At 32.1% G+C, this 23,043-nt stretch overlaps 3 protein-coding genes across 5 annotated transcripts; 1 reads left to right on the forward strand and 2 right to left on the reverse strand.

Moving 5' to 3' along the window:
- Positions 1-4,366: 4,366 nt before the first annotated feature.
- Positions 4,367-10,155, forward strand: LOC124915290 (receptor-like protein 56). 3 transcript variants are annotated; one of them, XM_047455982.1, is made up of 9 exons: positions 4,367-4,738; positions 4,820-4,978; positions 5,660-5,722; positions 6,100-6,258; positions 6,523-6,696; positions 6,830-6,898; positions 7,561-7,731; positions 7,873-7,947; positions 8,189-10,155. In XM_047455982.1, the coding sequence occupies exons 1-9, from the start codon at positions 4,411-4,413 to the stop codon at positions 10,006-10,008; spliced, it is 3,018 nt and encodes a 1,005-aa protein (XP_047311938.1). In that variant the 5' UTR covers positions 4,367-4,410; the 3' UTR covers positions 10,009-10,155. The 3 variants fall into 3 exon arrangements, with proteins under 3 accessions (XP_047311938.1, XP_047311939.1, XP_047311940.1); XM_047455983.1 differs by having other exon boundaries at positions 6,100-6,147; XM_047455984.1 differs by lacking the exon at positions 6,100-6,258.
- A 344-nt stretch (positions 10,156-10,499) lies between these two features.
- Positions 10,500-16,051, reverse strand: LOC124913782 (heat shock 70 kDa protein 14-like). Its single transcript, XM_047454198.1, has 10 exons — positions 15,892-16,051; positions 14,288-15,506; positions 13,391-13,618; positions 13,196-13,291; positions 12,902-13,111; positions 12,467-12,661; positions 11,901-12,047; positions 11,649-11,798; positions 11,062-11,192; positions 10,500-10,915 (listed from the first exon to the last, which is right to left on the reverse strand). Exons 2-10 carry the CDS (start codon positions 15,455-15,457, stop codon positions 10,753-10,755), a joined length of 2,490 nt encoding a protein of 829 aa, XP_047310154.1. The 5' UTR covers positions 15,458-15,506; positions 15,892-16,051; the 3' UTR covers positions 10,500-10,752.
- Positions 16,052-16,509: 458 nt separating this feature from the next.
- LOC124914185 (nucleolar protein 14) lies at positions 16,510-22,183 on the reverse strand. The gene is made up of 14 exons (XM_047454684.1): positions 21,899-22,183; positions 21,664-21,798; positions 21,360-21,504; positions 21,036-21,085; positions 20,447-20,506; positions 20,197-20,334; positions 19,771-19,899; positions 18,669-19,253; positions 18,365-18,557; positions 18,053-18,246; positions 17,696-17,800; positions 17,463-17,602; positions 16,996-17,274; positions 16,510-16,910 (listed from the first exon to the last, which is right to left on the reverse strand). Exons 1-14 carry the CDS (start codon positions 22,118-22,120, stop codon positions 16,643-16,645), a joined length of 2,643 nt encoding a protein of 880 aa, XP_047310640.1. The 5' UTR covers positions 22,121-22,183; the 3' UTR covers positions 16,510-16,642.
- Positions 22,184-23,043: the final 860 nt, after the last annotated feature.

Below are 23,043 nucleotides of genomic sequence, written 5' to 3' on the forward strand. Positions count from 1 at the left end.
CCTCAGTGAGAGAAAGGAGGGAGGACAAATATTCATATTGACCCTCAAACTTAAACGGGAATGCAAATCCTCTTCTAGAGTTCATATTATAAATCATTCAATTTATTTTGTTAATTTCTTTTTAGAATAAATAAACTAAACATTTTACGTATTCTAAATTATTTAGAAAAATTCGTTGTATTCGTTACAACTAAAATTTTACATATAAATTTTATCTTCCGTATGAGATTTCAACTATTTGGAATAATTTTCAATAAAATCTATTAACACTACGAATAATATAATATTTATAAATTAAAGTAATTAAATAATAAGTAATGATATATACACTCTTATACATTATTTTCTCTTTTAAAAAGAAAGAGAAAATATATCTAAAAAAAATGAGAAAAATATTTTTTCTTTCTTTACAAATGTGAGAAGGTATTGTATAAGGGAGTTCTATATATCATTATTCTTAAATAATAGAGATTATAAATAATAAGTATTATTATTTTTTACTAAAATTAGATTAGCATATTAACTCTTTATCTATTTTTTTTATCCAATCTAAATAGATTAATTTTAATTTTCAAAAAGATTAAAGACTCTAATATACTATATATCTATTCTTTTAATAATTTTTATAAAAATACCGATAAAATATTAAAATTGAGGAGTGATAGAGAGAGGAAATTTGGTGAGAGAATTTGATGAGGGAATGACTTGGCATCACCATTTGTTTGGAAAATGTAAAAGTGGGAGAAAAGAGAGAAAAGAGAGAAATTATTTGATTTTTTCAGCGAATAAGATTATGTCAAGTCATTCCCTCACCAAATTCACTCACAAAATTCCCTCACCTAATCATTTCTCATTAAAATTTATCTTTATAAAAATAAATTTATATTTGTAAATTAATATAATTAATTTTATAATTTAATTAATTTTATATTTAAATATATATTTCTTTTCGATTAAATAATATTTTTTTTATGAACGATAAAATATTAAAATTTAACGTTATAAAAACAAATTTATATAATTAATTTTATAAATATAATTTTTTATAGTGTTATTTATTTATTATTATTTAATTAATTTTATATTTAAATATATAAAAAATTTAAAATTAATTAGATATAAAATACTTAATTTTTTTTTTAAAAGTTTTATGTATATTAAAAATGAAAAATATCGTATAATCATAACGATAAAACATAACAGGAAAATAAAAAGAAGGTAAAAAAAACAGTATTTAATAAGTTATCAAGCTCGTAAATCCTTAAAAACAACGATTAACTCCCCCGACAAACTCTACTGACTTTTATGAACGAATCTCAAAAAACATCTTAATAATATGCGGACGACTACGATTATTAAAAATTTGACTATTTTTTTCCAACTAGATAGTAATCCAAAAAATAATTTGGTTGGTAACTCCAAATATGTAGGTTTGTCGTATTAGTCGCATCAATTCAAACTTCACAACAATTACCCAAATACTCGGGCATCACTTAATGAATCATAATAATACTCAACAAAAGACTTCAAATATTAGTCATTTATCGACAATGCAAAATAAGTGAGTTATCGATTCAACACTCCAGATCCGATAATTTTAACTTTTTTGCTACTACGAATGAGACGAACACAGCCTCGAGAAATGATCATCAATCACCCACACAAATAAGAGGATATGAGTAACAAACGACCCCACCGACGGTTGAGAGCATTATTCATATTATAAAATTTCGGAATATAAAATTAATCTGATTAAATAAAATACCGTATTAAACAAAAACATAATTAACTCAAATCTGAATATAATAAAAAATGATTTCACGTCTAAAAAAATCATAAAAAAGAAAGACCTGAATATCTTTTTCAATTTACACTTTGGAACTTACTTTTATTCTATTTGTTTTTAGAGAGAAAATAAATGATTATAAGTTAATAATTAGATTGACTAGTTCTACCGGCCATCAAAATAAAATAAAAGTAATAAATTCCAGAGAGAAAGGGAAGACTTTATGCCAATTTGATTGAGTCAAGGTCTTCGGCTGTAAAAAAAAAAATATAAATTAGAAAATACCATATTTACTTATAAATTGGATAAAGATGTGAAGTTTACTTATTTGTACCAAAAGTTAATTAAATGTAATTATATAATATAACTTATAAAAAATGAATCATATAAATTGAATATATTTATATATAGAATGCTAAATCAAAATTATATAGAAAATAAAATGACTTTTATTGTGAAATATTTGAGATGATAATGTTTGAGTATTGAGATGACGTGCTTTAGAATTTAAGATCAATGATTAAGATTTTGTTGGGATTTCTTGAAGCTTAACTACTGAAAAATGGGTTTGGTCATTTATTTTTGAAAAGAAATAATATGGTCCACACTTGTAGAATATGTGAGGATTGACGTTGACTGACATCTTTATTTTAATAAAATATATATTATATAAAATTAATTGAGCACATAATTAAAAAAAATATATTATATAAAATATCTATTTTCAGAACCTGGCGGACTAATAATCTCGACTTTCATCTACTTACCTAAACTGCACTTTAATATCTTTAAAATCTCTACAAGTAAGCTTTAAGTAATAATGTAATATATTTATACAAATTTTAAGATTGAATCTCCAATATATTAAATATATTATATTTATTATTAAGTATCATCAGATTTTGCCTCAGACCTGCAGTCGGTTGTCTTTCTCAACCTCGCGATTAGTCTCCGATCGCAAAAATAAGCCTCTATCTTCTAAAGTTTATCGGATGAAATGATAACGTCATACTCTTTTAACATCAGATTTGGCCTCTCCCGGCACTCAGACATGCAGTAGGTTGTTTTTCTCGGCCTCGCACTTCGTCGCCGATCGCAACTAGACCAGACCACTTCAAGTTGCCCAACCTAATTGAGAGAAAGGAGGGAGGACAAATATTCATATTGACCCTCAAACTTAAACGGGAATACAAATTCGCTTCCAGAGTTCATATTATAAATCATTCAATTTATTTTATTTTTTAGAAAAATAAACTAAATATTTTACATATTCTAAATTATTTATTTAATGACATTGAAAATTTCGAGTTACAACTAAAATTTACAAATATTTCTTTATCTTTTGTATAAGATTTCAACTATTTGAAATCAGTTCAAATGAGTGAATCTGCTAACACTACAAACAATTTGCCATTATAATTGAATATTTTGTAATTATATTTGGACCCAAAAAAAAAAATCATATTATGATATTTATATTATGGGTGAAAAAATATTTTAAATTTGGTTTATTTGGTAATTAAATTGTTGGAATGTTTGGATAGAAATTGCAATTCGGTCGGATTATGTCCACGAGTCATATCCCAATTATTTTATGGTGGACTATGTAGCTCGAAAAAACTGTAGTACGTTCAGTGGTTACAATGTTATTCCAAAACGCTATTATTACGACGATATGAAATATCTCTTTTGGAAAATTGGTGGAGTTAGTTGGTGAATTCATTAATCTTTTTGAAGATCTTTGAATTTGTTAACGCTAAATTTTATGTTATGTTTGTTGATGAATATTTTTGGCTTATAGATTTATTATTGCTCGATCTCAAATGGTTAATTTCATTATGTTTGGATGTGTTTGGTGATAAAGTGAATACTCGTATTTTTGCATTGTTTTTATCGTTATACTTAAACGACCATCATTTATTTAATATTATATTGATATTTTTTTTTAAAAACGAGTTCAACTAATAAAAACGTGTTATATGATGTATAAAGAGTAAAACGGGGTATAACGAGTAAGAAAATTTGTTAAATGAGATATAACACGTCAAATATTGGTTAAAACATATTAATAAAACCAAAAAAAATATTAAACAGGCCATGGCCAAGGCCAAGAAAGTATTCAATGAGACAAAAATAAAAAATAAATATGGGTTATATACATGACCTTGATGTGAAATTGTTTGAAATCATATATATATATATATAGCAGAAGGGTTCACAATTAATCATTTATATATGAAATTAACATGCAAATTAAATCCTGATAAAACCCACAAACAATTAATTAATTATATGGTCACATAGTATAGTATAGTTGTGATGAACCCTGGGAGAAGCCTGAGACTGATCGGTCGATGATTTAATTATCAGTTGACCGAGTCAAGGGAACAAAGACCTGTAATATATATATATATATATAACAATGAGTCAAGCAAAGAACATTTATTTATTTATTTATATATATGGTCCCATATTATATATGTGGTGTTTGTGAGAGGGTTGACGTTGACCATGACTTTGATGATCAATTATATAAACCATATATGCATTACATTGAATTGATCAATTAAGCATAGACAGACAGAGAGATAATATAATTATAATAGTTTGGATTGTAGAGAAAGATGGTGATCAGATGTGGGTTTTGGATGGTAATGATAATATTAATAATAACAAGTCATGAATGTTATTTGATCATGTGTCATGATGATGGAGGGGTTCGTTGCATTGAAGAGGAAAGGAAATCTCTCCTCGAATTCAAAGCTGCTTGGCTGCCGGGGATGAATTCATGGGCAATTGACAGCGTCTTTAATTCCTGGGTAGATGATCATCATCGTCATAACTGTTGTGACTGGGAGAGGGTCAGTTGTGATCCCGTTACGGGCCACGTCTTACAACTCTCATTGTCAGACATTCTCTACTCTACTGGGAATATGGAAGCAATTGCAACAGGTAAACTAAATTCATATATTATTCCATAAATATTCTCTTAACACCTTAATTATTAATTATTATTTAATTATTTTTATACAGGAATTCAGAAATTGTCAACTCTAAAGCAATTGGAGAATCTAGATATAAGTGGTAATCAACTTGTTGATAGTATTTTGCCATCTTTGAGTACACTTAAATCTCTCAAGAAGCTCAGTCTCGGTCGAAATTATTTATTCAAGGATGATTTTTCATCTAAAGGTAATTTTAATACTCTCTTATTTTGTTTGTGACTATTCTTAGCAGATTCAAGATTTAATGAAAATAATATTTTGTTAAATCAAGCACAAACATTCGTACCATTCTTAATAAAATCAAAAGTACTGTTCTCAATTATGTTTCAAAATTTTAGAAAAAGACAAATACTTTAAGCTTCAGTGTAATGTACATATTGCATAAAATAAATAAAATCTTAAATATTGTGTTTTTATTAAACAAATTGAGATAAAGCTCTTAATTACGAAATTGTATTTTTATTTGTGTTTATTTGTTTGTTTGATTATTTTACAGAATGTGAAACTCTATCGAGATTAACAAAATTAAAAATGTTGTCTTTTCAATCCAACAACATTAAAAATGTTGTCTTTTCAATCCAACAACATTAATTGGATATGAATATGAATATGAATTTGAATTTGAAGTGAAAGATGATAATGAAATAAATATATCTTGTTTGGTTCATTTCCATCTCTAAGGAGTCTCTCCCTAAGTGATAATTATTTCAAAGGAGATTCTAAACTATTAGGTATGTAAGCATTAATTGAATTATGTCTTACTATTTAATTGTGTACAAATCTTAAATATATCTAACTAATTTGTTCTTATAAACACATAAAATGTGATTAATTCAACTTTACATGTTTTATATAATTTCTTTGATAGGGTTGGAATCACTACAACAAATAAGAGAATTGGATATGTCATCCTGTCGCTTAACAAACAAAGGTAAATTAATAAATTAATACATACAAATACATGCATAACTAATTAGTCTATAATATACTAATATAAAGAAAATAACTTAAAAAATAATGGCACAAGAATTATAGTACAATCTAAAGCATTATTATATTTTTGTTAAGATTCTCTAAAGTACAATCCAATGACACTTTTTTACAGTAATTATTCAACTGTAATGTTCAGTTCAAAACTATAGACACTAAATTGTTGTCATAATTGTGTTAGTGTAACTAAAAATATTTAAATTCTTTTTTTTTTTTTTTATGGGCCGGACAAAGAGTTAGAGACGGATCTATATATAAAAGAAAATAATCTATTTTTTAAAACTTTATTGTACTATTTTCTTAATTATCAATGTGCAGACGTCGAGAAATTATCAGCTCTAAGGCAATTGGAGAGTCTAAATATCGGTAATAATGATCTCAATGCTAGTGTTTTGACATATTTAAGTGCAATTAAATCCATCAAGGTACTTGATCTCGCCGGAAATAATTTATTCCATGAAAAGTTTTCATCACAAGGTAAGTCATGTCAATTCAAACGTCGTTTTTTTATATTTATTTCAAATTTGGATATATGTTAATAAATTTTTTAATTTTATTTTGAAATGACCAAACCAATTAATAAATTTGAACAACTCTAAATTTAATTTAATAAATATATGAGCAATTCTCTAATTTAATCAAAATGTTTATTCTTACTGATTCAATGTTTGTTGGGTTATAACTAAATGAAATACATCAAGTGAAGTTAAGATTTTTTTGTTTGTTTGTTAATTTTGGCAGAATGTGAACCTTTGTTGAAATTAAAGAAATTAGAAGGGTTATTTCTTTCATATAATACCGATGATGACCATATTGATGAGAACAAGAAAATAAATGTGTCTTGTTTGGGTTCGTTACCATCCCTAAGGAGACTTTCTCTAAGTAATAATAATTTCATGGATGGTCTTCATGAAGGTATGTAAATAGTAATATTAACACTTATATGCCTTTTATATAAATATTGAATTTATCTAAATAATTTGTTTATTAGTAACATTTTATTTGTGGATTGAACTTTGTATGTTTATGCATATAATATTTTTGATAGTGCTGGGCCTGGAATCATTACAACAGATAGAGGACTTAGATCTATCGGACTGTGACTTGACAAGCAAAGGTAAATTAAAAAATGTATACATACATACATACATGCAGAAGTTTTTAATTATACATATACATAAGGATGGCAATGGGGCGGTTCGGGGCGGGGAATACAATTACCATCCCCGTCCCATTTTAATTTCGGGGATTTTTTTAATACCATCCCCGTCCCGTTCGGTTTTTTTCGGTTTCGGGGAATCCCGCGGGGCACCGTTAATAATTTTTATTTAAAAAAAATAAATAAATATTATACAATAAAATTATATAAACCAATTTTTTAATATAATATATATTGTAATATATTAAAATTTTATATTATTATAAATAAATAATTTTAATACTCTTATAAAATATAATAAATAAATAAATATATTAGTGATTTAATATATTTAATTATGTTTATGATATTCGGGGCAAAATCGGGGTTAAAACGGGGTGAAATCGGGGCGGGTCGGGGCGGGTCGGGGCGGGGGACACAAATACCATCCCCGCCCCATCCTCGTTCGGTTTCGGGGAAAAACCGTCCCAAACGGGACAATTCGGTTCGATTTTCATGGGGCGGTTTCAAATTGCCATGTAGATTAATTAGAGCGAAATTATGTACACACTACTGTTTTCTTGATTTAAATAAAATAAATAAATCTCTAACTATTAATTGCACGTCCCAACATAATCCAGGTGGTGATGGAGTGATGAGATCATTTTCTAAGATGACCAAACTTAGGAATGTTGATTTAAGTTGGAACCATTTTGAGAAGGATGTGCTAGTCGCACTTGGTGCCTTGCCATCCCTTCAATCTCTCAACCTAAGCTATAATCCTTCTATTGAAGGTCCACTCACCAATCTAGGTATCATGAATAAAATTCAATATTCATTCATTCTAAAGCCTTAGCTATATATATTGCATGCTTAATTACTTACTTTATAGTCGAAAATAAAAAGAACTATACATTCATTCATAAATGATTTTATATATCTTGATGATGCAGATTTAATTGGGTTTCATCATTTAGAAATTCTAAACCTTGCTAGTTGCAGATTAAATGGAACCATACCAGCTCAGAGTAAGTAATTAATTAATATTATAATAATTTTTAAATTTTCCTTTAATAATATTAATATATTAACTCTTATCACCATTTTATAATTAGGATATTATATATGGTTTTTTCAACCATAATATTTAATAAATTTAAGCATTTAAAATAAATTTCATATCATTCTAGAATTTGTTTTTTACAATCACAGTGGGATCCCATCACAGTTGTGTTATTATTTAATTAATTGTGATATATTTATTTACAGGTTTTTGTAAAATGAATAAACTTCAAAAGTTGGATCTTTCATATAATTCTCTACAAGGAGACATCCCTATATGTCTGAAGGAGTTGTCATTTTTGAAGTATTTCAGTATCTATAAGAATCAATTGAATGGAAACATATCTTTATCCTTATTCAGAGATCTCAACTCATTGGAATATATTGATCTAAGGGATAATAGTCTACAAGGATCTTTGTCTTTAAAGACATTTGCCAATTTTTCTAAGCTTGAAGATGTACTAATAAGTAGTTACAGTGATAAGCTGGTGGTAGAATCGGATGTAGTTGATTGGGTTCCTAAGTTCCAATTGAAGAGTCTTATGCTATCCAATTGCAACTTGAAGGAATTCCCCAAGTTTCTTCTTTACCAGAAGCATCTTCAGTTCTTTAATCTCTCTCACAACAAAGTAGAAGGTTCCTTTCCCGACTGGTTGTTGGTAAACAATACTGAGCTCAATACATTATCGATGCGAAATAATAATTTAGTTGAAGGCAATATATTCTCTAACTTGTTCAATCGGAGTATAGGAGGACGACGATATCTAAATTCCATTGACATAAGCTACAACAACATGTCAGGTCAAATTCCAATAACAACAACAACTACTAATCGTTCCATCTTCGTGGATTTACTTGCCATGCGAGGCAATTCGTTTTCTGGCCCGTTCCCATGCCATCTAGTTGGGACGTTTTATTATTTGGATATTTCTTATAACTCATTCTCGGGAGAATTACCAGCTGATTGTTCAAGCTTTACATACTCCTCTCACCTGAACTTGTATGGGAATAGATTCACAGGATTGATTCCGGAAACTATTTTCAATTCATCAGGACGCGTGACATTGGACATTGGAAATAACTGCTTCTCTGGAAGGATCCCAACTCATCTCAATCATAGCACAAATTTGCAAGTGTTATCTTTGAGAGGAAATAATTTGAGTGGAGAAATTCCGCATGAGTTATGCCAATTGAAAAGGTTAAATTGGTTAGATTTGTCTCACAACTCCTTTTCAGGATCTATTCCTACTTGCTTAGGCAATATGATCACTTTGGGGGAAAACACAGACATTCTAGATGGTACATTAAAAATAGAAGATGGTGGATCAACGATATTTGCTGATAATCCGGCTGATGTGCTGATTTCCACCAAGTACAGGGTTGATTCCTATTCTGGTGAGTTATTGTCATTGATGTCTGGATTGGATCTATCATCTAACAACTTGGAAGGAGAAATTCCGAATGGACTCGGAAATCTGATTTTTATCCATGCGCTCAACCTATCACACAATTGCTTAAGTGGACCCATTCCTCAAACATTTTCAAACCTGATGCAGATAGAGAGTCTAGATCTTTCTCATAACAATCTCAGTGGAGAAATTCCATCCAACCTAGTGAATCTGAATTTTATGGAAACATTTTCTGTAGCATATAACAATCTATCGGGAAGACTCCCAGATATGATGAAGGGTCAATTTGGAAGCTTCGAAGGAGATAGTTATGCAGGTAACCCCTTTCTATGCGGACCTCCATTGAAGAAAGACTGTAGTAAGGTCAAGAAGGATGATGGTGAAGATGAGGAACTGCATGGTCATGAAGAAGCTGCATGGTATACTACTATTGACAGAGAGGAATTCTATGCAAGTTTTATGGCAACCTATATTGTCTACATTTTGGGATTCATCACCGTGCTCTGGATCAATACCCGTTGGCGTAACAGGTGGTTTAATTTCATAGAGAATATATTATTTTCATCTTACTATTTTTTATCTGATGCATTGTTTAAGTGTTTTAAAGTTCGGATATGATCATCTCCAAAATCAATCCAGCTGTGCTCTATGTCCTATTAATAATGTATTTCTTATTTCCAATGAAATAGTTGTACAAGTTTACTACTAATGAGCATATCTTGTAAACCCAAAATTTTAATTTGGATCAATTTAATTTGGTTTTGGGGTAAATTAGTGTTTAATTCAGGTTGAATTACCCAATTTTAATTAATAACTCTCCCCTTCTTATTCTCTCTTAATTCCTTGGATTCAGCCTCTCTTCTTCAGCTAACTCTCCTTCCAAAGGGTTAACTATATGATTAAATCAAAACATGTCAAATTAGTAAAAAAAAATTATCAACTGATGTTACCGAAAATTAGTAGAAAAATTATATACTGATGTAACTCTCCTGCCAAAGGAGGGTTAACTAAAACTATTGAATAAATTATCTACTGACTGATGTTACAAAACAAAAATTACAGCAGCCCCCAATAGCTATGCTTAATATATAACTGATTGCTGAGCTGTGTAGAATAATAATGTTCCTCAATTCTTATCAAAAAAATAATAAATTGGAATAGCTTAAGCCTTGAAAGCTTACAAAGTTGCAATTCAGAGTTTCTTCTTACTTCTTCCGACAGATTAAAAACAAATTTGGAATAACAGGTTTTTGAAAAAAATGCAGCCTCGGAAAATTACAGTAAATGGGAACAGATTCATTCAATTCAATAGAAAAAAAGGCAGAGAGACTAATTTATAGACACAAAAACTGGAACCATTTTTCATTGGTTAGGCTTGTCGGTCTCCATAGGCTCAGATGATGATGATGATGATGATGATGGTACTTCACTGCTATGATTGGTTTCTGCATTTGGATCTTCACTTCCCTGAGAAGGAGAAGAAGGCTTGGCTGGTTTGGGTTTCGTCATTATTGGCCTGCAAAGCCTGTTTGAACAACAACTAATAATTAAAACTAACAACATAAATACAACACAGTACCGAGATTATCAGTCTTCAAGTAAATCTCAGTGTTGGAATCGGTATTTATATTTTCAATTAGTTAGTAATTCATGAACATAAACGAAGCTAACCTGTCAAGAGCTTCTGCTTTCCTTTTCACGTCCGCAGACAAGAGAGAAGGAGCTGCATATTTGGGGAGTGCATCCTGGTGCTGTTTTTTCTCTCTCAACCAAGCTTCAGCATCCACGCATTCACTCAAAACCTGAAATATCAGATGCGCAATAGTAATATATCGACATGTATCTTGTTATACATATTTTTTCTTCACAAGGATCACAATCCAGAAAAATCTACATTTTTAGTTTTGGGGAATAAAATTACATATGATCTAAAAAATATTCTGGATCATGATCCAAAAAAAAAATTACTATAACAAATGAAGCCAAAAATGAAACTATAATCAAGATCATGATCTAGAAAATAAATTGTATAACTATAAATCAGAATAAACAATTTGGTTTCAATAACTACAGTATAATATAATTGACCAGTTTATTTTTGCTCCTAAACTAGAGATTCTTAATGAAAATCATAAAAAAGAACCATTAATTCATTAGAAGCTAACAACCTAGGGTCTATGAAATAGACTTTTACTATTATATGTAACATAGAGATTGCACGAAATTTGCATGTGTAAATATTATAAATGGAATCATACCTTTTGTTTCTCTGTTAGATCTATATGATCAAATTTTGTGTCATTTGACATTGCAGCCTCCCTGTAGCTATTGACACAATAAGCAAGCTGGTCAATCACTGAACCCCTCTCTGTATGCTCCCTGTGACGCTCTTCAATAGGATCACCTTGCTACAAATTTGACTTTCCAAGTAAGGCTAAAAGAAAATCCTCCATGTTGAGATGAGATAAAGAATTCAAAAATGTGAAAAAAGAAATTCGAAAAAAGCGTACCTTCTTGAGTTCTTCAAGTTTGGCAACATATACTCCTTTGGTCTCGTCCTCCCCATCTTCATACAGCCAGTCCTCCACCTCTTGCAGTTTGGCAATGAACCCTTCTCTCTCCATATCAGTAACAAATTCTTGATACTTGTCATAAAGCTGGAAGTGTAACCATAAGCATTTGACTCAAAGTGTCCAAGAAATTAGGGCGAGTAAACTATGGGTTAATCAACAGATGAACTCAATCCAATCAGAAATTTAAAATGGTTTGGTATGTTGATAGTTAAGACGATTCACTAATTTTGTTTTTAAAAAGAACTCCATTTTTAATATTAGAGATTTATTTGTTAACTATTATCTAATTTTCACTTATTTGGAGTCATTTTAATTTGCAGAATACGGGTTTGGAAATAAAGTAATAAGTGAAACTTAATTATTACAAGTTGGGGTTTTTTTAACCAAACTATTTATAATTATGGTTTGGTTTGGTTTGGTTGAACAAAATGAATTAGCTTAAACCTATCTGCTCACTCCTACCAAGAACCAGTAAACGATGTGCAATGATAAATAATATATACCTTATTTCTCATGTCATAAACATAAGACTCCACTGCATTCTTTTTTTCCTTGGTTTCTTCCATAACACGATCTTGTAAGATCATTTCAAACTCCTTTTCTAGTGCCTTCTGGACATCTGAAGGAGCCATTCCTCCATAAATTATCTCAGATATTGGAATATTTGTTTTCTTCACCTTTTTCTTAGGTGCATCAACCTGCAGATTTGTTTTGACACGAAATTGAATGAAATGTAGTTTTGAAAATCGACGTGCATCTGAAAAATAATGTCCTATTCAATTTGGACGACTGCTTCTTCATATCATTATTTTTTCTATTTGACTAAAGAACTCGCATCAGTTAATACGTTTTGAACATCTTCCTATAATCTGATATGACATGCAAATTTACATTTGATAGTTTGTGCAAGTAATTTAAAAACCGGTAATGTCTACTACCTTAGCATCGGTTTCCATTTGAACAGGTTTATCTTCAGACTCTGGAACACCATTTTCATCATCACCAGTACTTTTAGGTTCTTGTATATTCACATCAGTTCCATTTGCAGATGAGATTCCATCACCTGAAGTCTCATTGTTATTGATCTTAGTAGGTTCCTTAATAGGCTCTCTAACAACTGGAACTTCGACCTCTTCTTCTTCAATGAGCTAAAGGGAGGCATCAATTTAACAAAATTAACAGACATTTGGGTGTCATATAGAAGTAGCAATATCAATGGCGTTGAAACTTACTGTTGCCGACTCAATAGAAACAATTCCATGTAGATTTAGGCGTGCCTTGACCTTTAGTTTAGCCCTCTCTCCGTTGGTTGATTGGAAAGGTCCAATCTAATCATAAGACACGTATTACTATAATAAACAACAGTAATCCTAATTAACCAAACTATTATGTGAAACTGATCAAATCATAAGAGTTCGATCCATTACTGTGTATGTACTGATCTTAGCAGGTGCCTTTAATTCACTGACATCAGCATATTGAACATCAACTGTGAAGGTCCTAGATCGGTAGAATGTGAGAATTTTCACACTAGGTATCGGATTCCCCTTGGGGAAAACAATAGTGCTTTGATCTTTATCTGCACCTTCACTTTGTGCATCTACAACTGCTCCTTTCCAGGACAAAGCAATTGGAAAAGGGAAGCTCTCATTGACCTTCAAAAATCAGGGGAAAAAAATCAATGAAGAACACAGAACAAAGTACATAAACCAAAATTGAAAAAACTATTTACAAAGAAACTTCAGTAACAAGTTCATAATAGATCATTGCTATGAAAGCTCTAGGGAAGTTTAAGTTTTCAAGTGGTCTTTTCCTTTCTCTCATTTTCTATTTAACCTAATGGACCATAAGATAGATATTAATAACCTTCATGGCTTTCAGCCTCGGCATCAACTTATCTATCCTATCGAACATGGCTTGCCAATACTTCTAAGTTGGACTGAATTAGTGACAGAGGAGGAATTTCACTACCAATGAAATAAAATGGTAAAATTCTTTCCCTAGTACCCAGTCATTCTCTTCTTTGTCAAAGATGACCTTTATTTGGATCGCATTAACGGTGTTATAACTAATGTTTTAACATAGGGCTCTTTGGACCGCTTCTGTTACAGCGAGTTATTTGATATTCCACAACAATTTCAAGGGGATATGTGATCTTTTATTACTGATTCAAATATATAGAATCCACTCAACACTCAGTTAATAAATGAGAAACAATCATTAGGGGGGCACACAGACTTGGACAAAACTTAAATTCAACATCATTTCCAACAGACTCAAGTATATATATATCAAAAAACATAGTCGAAGAAATAATGAAATACCTGGAATTCTCGCACTTTAAATGTGGGGCTTAGCATTGCACACTGCAGAGCACTACCTTTAGCAACACACTCACTAGCATTCATTGTACGGCGAGGCTCCTTCCCAAAAAAATCTGTCAGTATCTTCATTATGGAAGGTACACGAGAACCTGAACCAACCACCTCAGCTGCATAAATATTCTCAATGGTCAGGCCAGCTTCTGATAGGGCCTTCTCCAGTGGCTCCTTGACACGATCCAAAATTGAACTGCTTATCTGCTCAAACTCCTCCCTCTTAATGAAACCTTTAACATCTTTCTCATCCATCAAGCACTCAATGTTCAGAGGTGCCTGCGGGTTTGCACTGAGTATTTTCTTCAGCTTCTCACAAGCAGTCCTAAGACGGATGCAAGCTCGAGCATTTTGGAAAACATCAATCTTGTATTCTTCTTTAAACTTGGCAGCAAAATGCTGGAAGAGTACTTCATCAAAATCTCTGCCACCCAAAGACCTGTCGAATGAGTGAGCTAATATCTTGAGCTGTCCTTTCTTGAAACCAGCAATACAAACTTGCATACTGGCATGCCCAATGTCAACAAATGCAACATTCAGTTGGTCATTCTCAGGTAGATCTGTCTTATAAATTCCATAAGCCAAGGCTGTTGCAGTTGTTTCGTGAATTAATCGAAGAGGATGGAGACCTGCGATTGTAGCCGCATCAACAACAGCCCTCCTTTGAAGGTCAGTGAAGTAAACTGGGATCCCAATGCAGCAATCAACCACTGCAGTATTCAAATTCTTCTGAGCTATTCTCTTCAGATCTGTAAGTACCATTCCCAGTATTTGTGTTGGTGTAAATGTTCTAGATTCACCTAAATACCTCACTTGAATCAACGGATATCCATCAGGCCCTTCAGTTACAGCAAACGGCAAGGCCTTCAAATCCCTTTGAAGCTCAGGATCTGAAAATTTGCGTCCAATGAGTCGCTTAATCTGAGAAATCGTATTTTTAGGATTCGTCATGCTAACTGCAGCCCCAGCAGTCCCAAGGAATCTCTGTTTTTCACCAAAACAAACAATTGCCGGAGTCTCCCGATTGGACTCGTCATTGAGCACCACATCAATTCCTCTTTGCCTTGCTACACCAACAACACCGCTCTCATTCCCAAAGTCAAAACCAACCACACTCATCCTGGCCAATTAGGTTTAATGGATATCGATTGCACACTACCCCACTCGCCTGCCAATGCGAAACAACAAGATGAGTACATCACACAGTACAAGTAAATCCAATCTCATAAGTAACTAGTGATCAAAGGTCAGCAATTAAACATGTTCTCCCTGTACGATTTTAATAATTCAACAAGTTGGTATTTCGATTGAATTGAATTAGAGAGTAATACAATCATCATATTCCTGAAATGTGTCAGACAACAACCAACTGCTCAAGTCCACATAATCAACAAACGAGGAACTCGTAATGATATTAGAAAGTGATCAACAAATGAATTAAGTTAAGAAAACAGATCCAAGGACAATAAGCAACAGATCTAGGAGGTGGGTTGCGAAGGAAAGGCAAGTTATGAATTGTGGAGTAACATACATATATATATATATATATATACCTTGGAGGATCGAGTGCTCCGGCAGATGAAAACAAAGTCGAATTCTGAAGAACGCAGAAACGAGAAAGGGTTGTAAGCTTAACTTGGGGATCTCCTCAGTAGAAGAATTCAGGTCCAAAGCTGGAAAGTACAGCAGGAAGAAGGGATCTAGAATGGATGCTGGAAATTAACTAATTCTACAAATATCTCACTTTTCAAAAAAAATTAAATAAAAAAAACTAATTATATATATTTTTAATAAAGTGTAAACAACTTTAACAACAATAACTCACAAAAATCGAAATTTATAATTACATATTTAAAAATATATATTAATTGGGGATATTAAATTCACCATTTCAGTATATAGTTAAAATTATTAAAATATAAATTTTAAACAAAATTATAAAAGTTTACTTAAAATTAATTTCAATTTCATGATTATTCGCTTTCATGTATTATTATTAATATTTTATAAACACTTTCATATTATAAATTAGGATAACACTAATTAACCATAGCCAAAGATTTGGTTTATTTAAATTGCCAATTAAACTTCAATTTCATTCCCAAATGAGTATCTTTCTATCATTTTCCGTGAACTGGCAAACTCAAACGAAATTAATTTTCATACGAATCACAACATATCTTAAAAAATCCCTACAAAAATTCATTATGACAAAAGAAAGTATAAATAGTCACTACAAAATTCCACTCACTGTTGATTGAAATGAAACAACAATAGCAGGCAGAGCATATAATATTTGATTGATCATTTTCTCCTCTTCTTGCCACTATTCCCAAGTTGGCCAGACTTGAAAGCGTGTTCTTGCTCTTGAAGGAATGCTCTCGCTTTACCGTACTTCTCAGCCATTTCTTCCTTTGCGAGAGCCTTCTCTCTGTCCTTAACTCCTTGTAAGAAGTGGTTATCCTTTCGTAGCTCTCGGATAGCCCCCTTCTGTTCCTGCTTCACCTGTTTCTTCAACTTTTTCCTCTCTGACCGTTCTCGGTCAGGATCATAATCCCTACCTTTTACATAGCTGAAAACATCATAAAAAATTAACATGGGTCAGGAACTGGTATCTTACTCATTCATTCTCATTACATAAAAGTCGGTTCACTTACTCTTCTTCGAACTTTGGATTAACTAATTTGATAGGTACTGGCTTCTGCTTCAGCAACTGCAAGGGTCTACGTATCACATAATGTTCCTCGATTTTCTTCTCTATGATATGAGCGATATCTTTGAATTTCTCTTGTAGTGAATCTGGCATGTGCTTTTGTCCTACCAAGTTAACTAGTGATTCTCTAATTGGTGAAAATAACTCCGGGAAGGAACTAAATCCTTCATAAACGTGCACAAACCCTAGCACAGTCTCACTAACAGAGAACAGCATGCTAGCCCTGCAACAAAGCACAGGAAAAAAACCATTCTTCAAGCAACCAAAATATCAAATCATTCCTTTATTTTTATAATATTACAAATATTACACAGAAAAATTATTTTAACATTACCATATATAACTCCAAAATAATCCAATTTTCATCAAAAAAAAATCTCAAGAGAATCTCTTAAATGCTTATGAACGAACCTGAAATTGTCAGAATTGAAAAACGGGGAGTCTTCTGGCATGTCCACTACGGAAAGAAAATCAAGTGGACTAATCTGTTCAACTTGACCTTCTATACAAAGCAATGGCCGGTGTGTTTTGATTTCCAAGAGATCATATAACTGTGCAGAATGCGCAATGTCAAATTATTTGCTTCATGTTTATAAAAATCATGCCTAACACAAGTATTAAGTGAGAAAAACCCGAAATCATACATGAGAATCCCCAGATGGACTGGGATTTTCTTTTCTAGCTGTCTGCAAAAGGGTTTGGAGGAATGTTATGGCTTCCGGACAGAACTTGCGAGATTGTTTAGTTATCTGCATAGTAAGGCAATATATAAGACAAGATGAGAAGTGATGGAAAATGAAACTATCCATTAGAAGGCAAAAGGGGAACACTTATTGTTTTTTGTTTTGTATATGAATCCATTTTCAAATACATAAACGTTTCAAAACTAAATTTAGTCAAAGACTAGTTCAGAAATTTAGTTTTGTTATTGTATCTGGATACGGATCCAAATACCGAAATAATAAGTATTTCCAAATGGGGCAACACTTTAGTCCACTTACAAGGAGAACCATAGAGCACAAGAAGGAACCTATTGCAACATCCTGACCGCCTGTGATGCGACAACGCATAAGATATTCACATATTAAAAGTAATGTTGGCGTCATGACAACATGCCTGAAATCACTGCATGGAAATACCATAGACCATAGTCTAACCAAAAACAGTGTCTTCAGAGATGGCCAACAACCTTTTTCTGCAAGAAAGAGAATTGTGAAACAAAAGTCATGCCAGGTGCAGAAGCATGATGTTCCTAAAAATGAATTGAAAATCTTGATGAAATGAAACCATAAGAATGATGTTCGTAAAGACACCTGACTGCTTAATATCCTCACAAAACTGTGTTCGAGTTCGAAGAAGCCTTTGTCGAGCACATATGGCTGCAAAGTAGGGGATCTGCATACTCATCTCTATCAGGGGCTTGACGAGCAGATTTATTAGATTTAGATTTAATGGCTTCTTATTAGCTAAAACAGCAAAATACTGCAAAAGAACGCCATAAAATACCTGCATACCAGAGAAATAATTATTGGGAAATGTTTTGACAAAAATATTTCTTCATGATTACTAGCAGAGATAGAGATCATAAAATTTATGTAAACAAGGCTAAGACCATACTTGTATCTTCTTTCTGTTTTCGGCGGCGAGACTTATTGCATTAGTTTTCCTAATACGGCTGATTGCTTCTACAATTTGGTCATCCGTGAGAGTATCAAATAACTCAGCTAGTTCCTGAAAACTGCTTGGAGCTTCAATAACAAAAGGAAGTTCCTCAGCATGAGGCTTGAGATCCTTAATTTTTTTGGGTTTTGATGGCATTTCATTGCTCTTCATCTCTGATTCTTCGTCAATACCAGCATTGTCCTCAGAATCTGTATCAGGATTATCATCATCACTTTGCTCCCAGTCCTTCAAGGACTCGGCATTGTCATGTTTCTCACCATCTTCACTTTCCTCATCATCATCATCTTCATCATCTCCTGATTCTTCTGAAGTACTACCATCTTCATCTTTCTCTTCTTCATCTTTTCTTGCTCGAATCTCCTCAATCCAGTTCAGTTTCTGTTGTGGCTCGTCAATTGAGAAAGAGTCGCCTAGATCATCTCCAGAAATTGGCCTTGGCTTCAAGACAGCATCTTCTGCAGACGCGTCTTCCTCATCACTGGAGTCTTCTTTAGCTTGCATTCTTTTTTGACGCTCTTCCTGAGATACAGCATACCATGAAAGGGACTCTTTAATTAAGCTTGTCAAGTATACTTGAAATTACAAAAATATAAATATTTCATGGTAAATACTTGTAATGAAAAACTGCAGTTTCCAGACCTATATGTAAATCAAGTTTTTCCTTAAAAATTATATCAACATCCAAGTCAAGGAGCCAGACATTAAATGTTCAATAAACACATTTAAAACCAGAGAGAAGTGATGAAAATATTTATAGCATTACAAAACTGTCCTAAGACTGTCTACTTTCAAAATTCATGTTATACCTACCACACGGCTAGAACAAAAATCAGAAATCAACGCAGGATCATAAATCAGATGACAGTAACCTTATTATGAACTTGGAACAAACAAAAAAATATCTTATGTATCCAAAGTACTTGAGATCATAATTGTGGACTTATAACTGATAAATGATAGTATCTCACTATCAGATAATCATCCATCAATAAATAAAGTGCAAATTCAAATATGTCCAGCATCTGTAATAGAGTACCTCCATACGCTCCAATCGTTCTTTTTCCTCTTCATCAACCTCTTCTAGTGTTTTTGTCCTCTCAGACGGGCGAGCACGAGCCTCCATTATCATCTCCCTAACGAGTTTGTCATACGGATCAGATTTTTCCTGCCACAATGTATTAATATCAGCATTGACTTTTATTCAGAACATACAAACATACTTTTAATCACAAATCAACATATTGGGCCCTATTTGGAGTTCAACTTTTGTTTTACATTTTTTTAAAATTTAAGTTAAAACACTAACATAGAAGTGTATTAAAGTGCATCGCATTGTACATCGTTTTCAAATGGATTCAATGGGAAAAAGGCTACCAACTACCAACCAATAACTTGAATATTGGAAATAACAACTCCAAACTATAAAGCTTTGAGTAGGACAAGAAAGATTGTCAGTGTATACCTGCTGAAGATCAGGCAAATTTGTTGCCTTTGGTTGGGTCAAAGATAATAATGCTTGAGACTGCAACATTGACGTAAAGTTCTTATCCAACTCAGAAGTCAACTTTTCACTTTCTTCTTTAGCCATCGCCTTTTGGGCCTGTTACATATAAAAGACAAAGAGAAAAGGTAAACAAAGACTTAGTGGTTATTGCTTCTGGAGCATCAACAAGAGAAAATATAAGACCAAAAAACGGAATTATTAATCTCACCTTAAAGTGTTTGCTCTTTGCGATTATTTCCGACATCACTTCTTTTTTAGTTTTTGGCCTCTGTAAAATGCCAAAAACCGGATTAATCGAAGGAGTAATGAGATATGAACAAGCATATCCAAGGAGAATAGCAACCTCATAAACCTTACCTCCTAACAGTAAATGAAAAAACCCAGTATATGATTCAGAGGAAGCAGAGCACCAGAATATGGCTAGATAAAAATAGTATTGTCTTATAAACGGTTTTAGCAGTCATCTTACACACAAGGGAACCAACAAACTAACTTTGTTTTGCTAACAGTAAAGTATCTATTGTTAGAAACTATTTTATTTTTTCAGAAAAAAATTAAAGTAACTATTCAAAAGAGGCAAGGATGACCGATAAATTGGTAAAGAAAAAAAAGATTTGAAAATTTGTGTACATATCACGAGCATTGAAAAAGAACAACCTAAAGAGATCAGGATAATCTCCAAATAGAAAACAAATGAAAATATAGGAGTCAACTAAGCTGGGAAACCAACTTCATCCATTGTCAAGCATTAAGAAGTTTGAAATTGTATTGTTGCCAAGAAGGTCAAACCATCTCACCTGCTGCTCATCTTCTGACGCATCAGTAGTAGATTCGTTTGCACGCTTTCCTGTGCAGATAAAAGTCATTATATAGAGAACAGATGAGAAAAATGATAGATTAAACATTGTAGATTTTATCAAATACTGATGCAAGGACAAAAGTTTTCTAGGGTTGATGGCTAGTTCAGTTGACACCAAGACTTACTTCTGATTACTATTTCTTAAAACAGCTCCAAAGTGTTTATGAAGTGAATAATAAGTTATTCAGACATATTTATTGGAAAAAATGCTAACAAACTAGCTCCCTGGTATTACATGGATAAACAGAAATTTGATACATACTCTTTGTCTCAATGGTTTCTTCATCTTCAAAGGTTACTTCTTCTTCAAAATCATCTTTACCCGAAAATGAGCCAAAGCCTTCAATGCCGAATTCATCTTCCTCTCCATCAGATAAATTATACTGGCTCTTCTTCTTCAGTTTTATCTATCATAAGATAAAGAAAAAAACAAAATTGGCAACGAATTTCATCATAATTGACTACTAAATTAATTTAAAAGATAGTAGTTGAATTTGAAACAAAGAGATATGAAATAGTCTATTTGCACAATGAACAAAGATCAGAGCAGGTAGAGCTTCGCTTACCTGGTATTGACGCTGCGACCTCATCATCGCCTTGTCATACTCACCAAGCGTATCATTATGTTCTCCAATACGCTTATCCACGAATACCGAGGCCTTTGCATTCTGTTCATACTCTCTCAAGAGTGTATTTTTTCTCTGCAATTCAAATCAATAACATGTTGAAATAAGCTACTAACATATAGATGTATATACTAAAAGGTATGTGAATGTTATATGACGGTTTATGAAATATTACCTTTTCAACGGCGGCAGAGCGAACAAGTCCCATACGGCGTTCTTCTCCCTTGCCTTTCTTACCGAGAAAATCAAATTTCCGACGGGACCAGATTGACTCGAAAGGATTCGGTTTCGCCGCCTTGGACTTCATGGCCATGGCGTTAGGACCGGTCTTCTTGTTCTTCTTGTTCTTCTTAATGTCATTGATGTTGCCACCGGATGGTTCTGATTTTTTCGCCATGACAGAAGCGAGGGAGAAGGAAGAAGCTGTTTATGGTTTTAAGGGTTTATAAGTTAAAGGCTTGCTAATTTCCCGTCTGACCTAAAACTCCGTAGAAGAAGAAGATAATAAATATCCAGTTCAGCATTCGGGTTGACCCGAAAATTGACCCGGTTATCGACCGTCAACACCGGTCCGATGGCATTGACATTTGGCCCGGTTGTGGCCTTGTTTGGTTTAATAATTTCAAATAATTCAATATCAAATTAACAATGTGTTCGATTTCATTTAAATCAGATATCCAAAAACAATTAACAGGATCTATTTAACAATCAATTATTTAAATCACCGTCTAAATAAAATATGTAAATACTATTTTATTTATAAATAAATAAAATTATAATCTTTTATTATATATTATTATATTTAGACTCCAAATGACTTAAATTTTATTAACAAGTGATAAATGATATTTTTTATCTAATTTAAAAAAAAATATTTTATATTTCTTTAAAACTGTTCCAAAATAAATAAACTAGTATAATTATTTTTATTGGTCAAAATAAAGTTTTGACACAACATATTGAAAAGTCTTTTTCAAATAGAATGGATAATATGTTTTTCAAATGAAAATAGATAAATTCAACGAAAATTTCAGAGAAATCAAGTGCACGTATCGACGTGGCATGCTTTGTGGGTAGAAGAGATTAAATTTTAAAAATATCCTGAAATGCACGTAGGTAGGAGAGAGAAAATTAAAAATATCCCGAAATACTCGGGTCTCGAAACGCATATGGATAAGAGAAAAAAAATTAAAAATATCCCGAAACGATTATTTCCAGACAAAAAAAAAATGTTGTTCCAAAATGAACGTTTTCAGGACCCAAAATGAGCATTTCGAGACGTAAAGACAACATAACAGTCACGTCGAAATCGTGAACTTG

Source organism: Impatiens glandulifera, chromosome 9, assembly GCF_907164915.1.
Source record: "Impatiens glandulifera chromosome 9, dImpGla2.1, whole genome shotgun sequence".
Lineage (NCBI taxonomy): Eukaryota > Viridiplantae > Streptophyta > Magnoliopsida > Ericales > Balsaminaceae > Impatiens > Impatiens glandulifera.

Coding starts and splice junctions, on each gene's coding strand:
- LOC124915290 (XM_047455982.1), top strand. CDS start 4,411: ATGGTGATCAGATGTGGGTTTTGGATGGTAATGATAATATTAATAATA. Junction 5,723..6,099: donor CTGTCGCTTAACAAACAAAG/GTAAATTAATAA, acceptor ATCAATGTGCAG/ACGTCGAGAAATTATCAGCT. Junction 6,259..6,522: donor TGAAAAGTTTTCATCACAAG/GTAAGTCATGTC, acceptor TAATTTTGGCAG/AATGTGAACCTTTGTTGAAA.
- LOC124913782 (XM_047454198.1), bottom strand. CDS start 15,457: ATGAGTGTGGTTGGTTTTGACTTTGGGAATGAGAGCGGTGTTGTTGGT. Junction 13,112..13,195: donor TTTCTATTGAGTCGGCAACA/GTAAGTTTCAAC, acceptor GCCTCCCTTTAG/CTCATTGAAGAAGAAGAGGT. Junction 11,799..11,900: donor AACTTGAAGAACTCAAGAAG/GTACGCTTTTTT, acceptor TCAAATTTGTAG/CAAGGTGATCCTATTGAAGA.
- LOC124914185 (XM_047454684.1), bottom strand. CDS start 22,120: ATGGCGAAAAAATCAGAACCATCCGGTGGCAACATCAATGACATTAAG. Junction 21,086..21,359: donor AGAAACCATTGAGACAAAGA/GTATGTATCAAA, acceptor TTATCTGCACAG/GAAAGCGTGCAAACGAATCT. Junction 18,558..18,668: donor AAAACAGAAAGAAGATACAA/GTATGGTCTTAG, acceptor TCTGGTATGCAG/GTATTTTATGGCGTTCTTTT.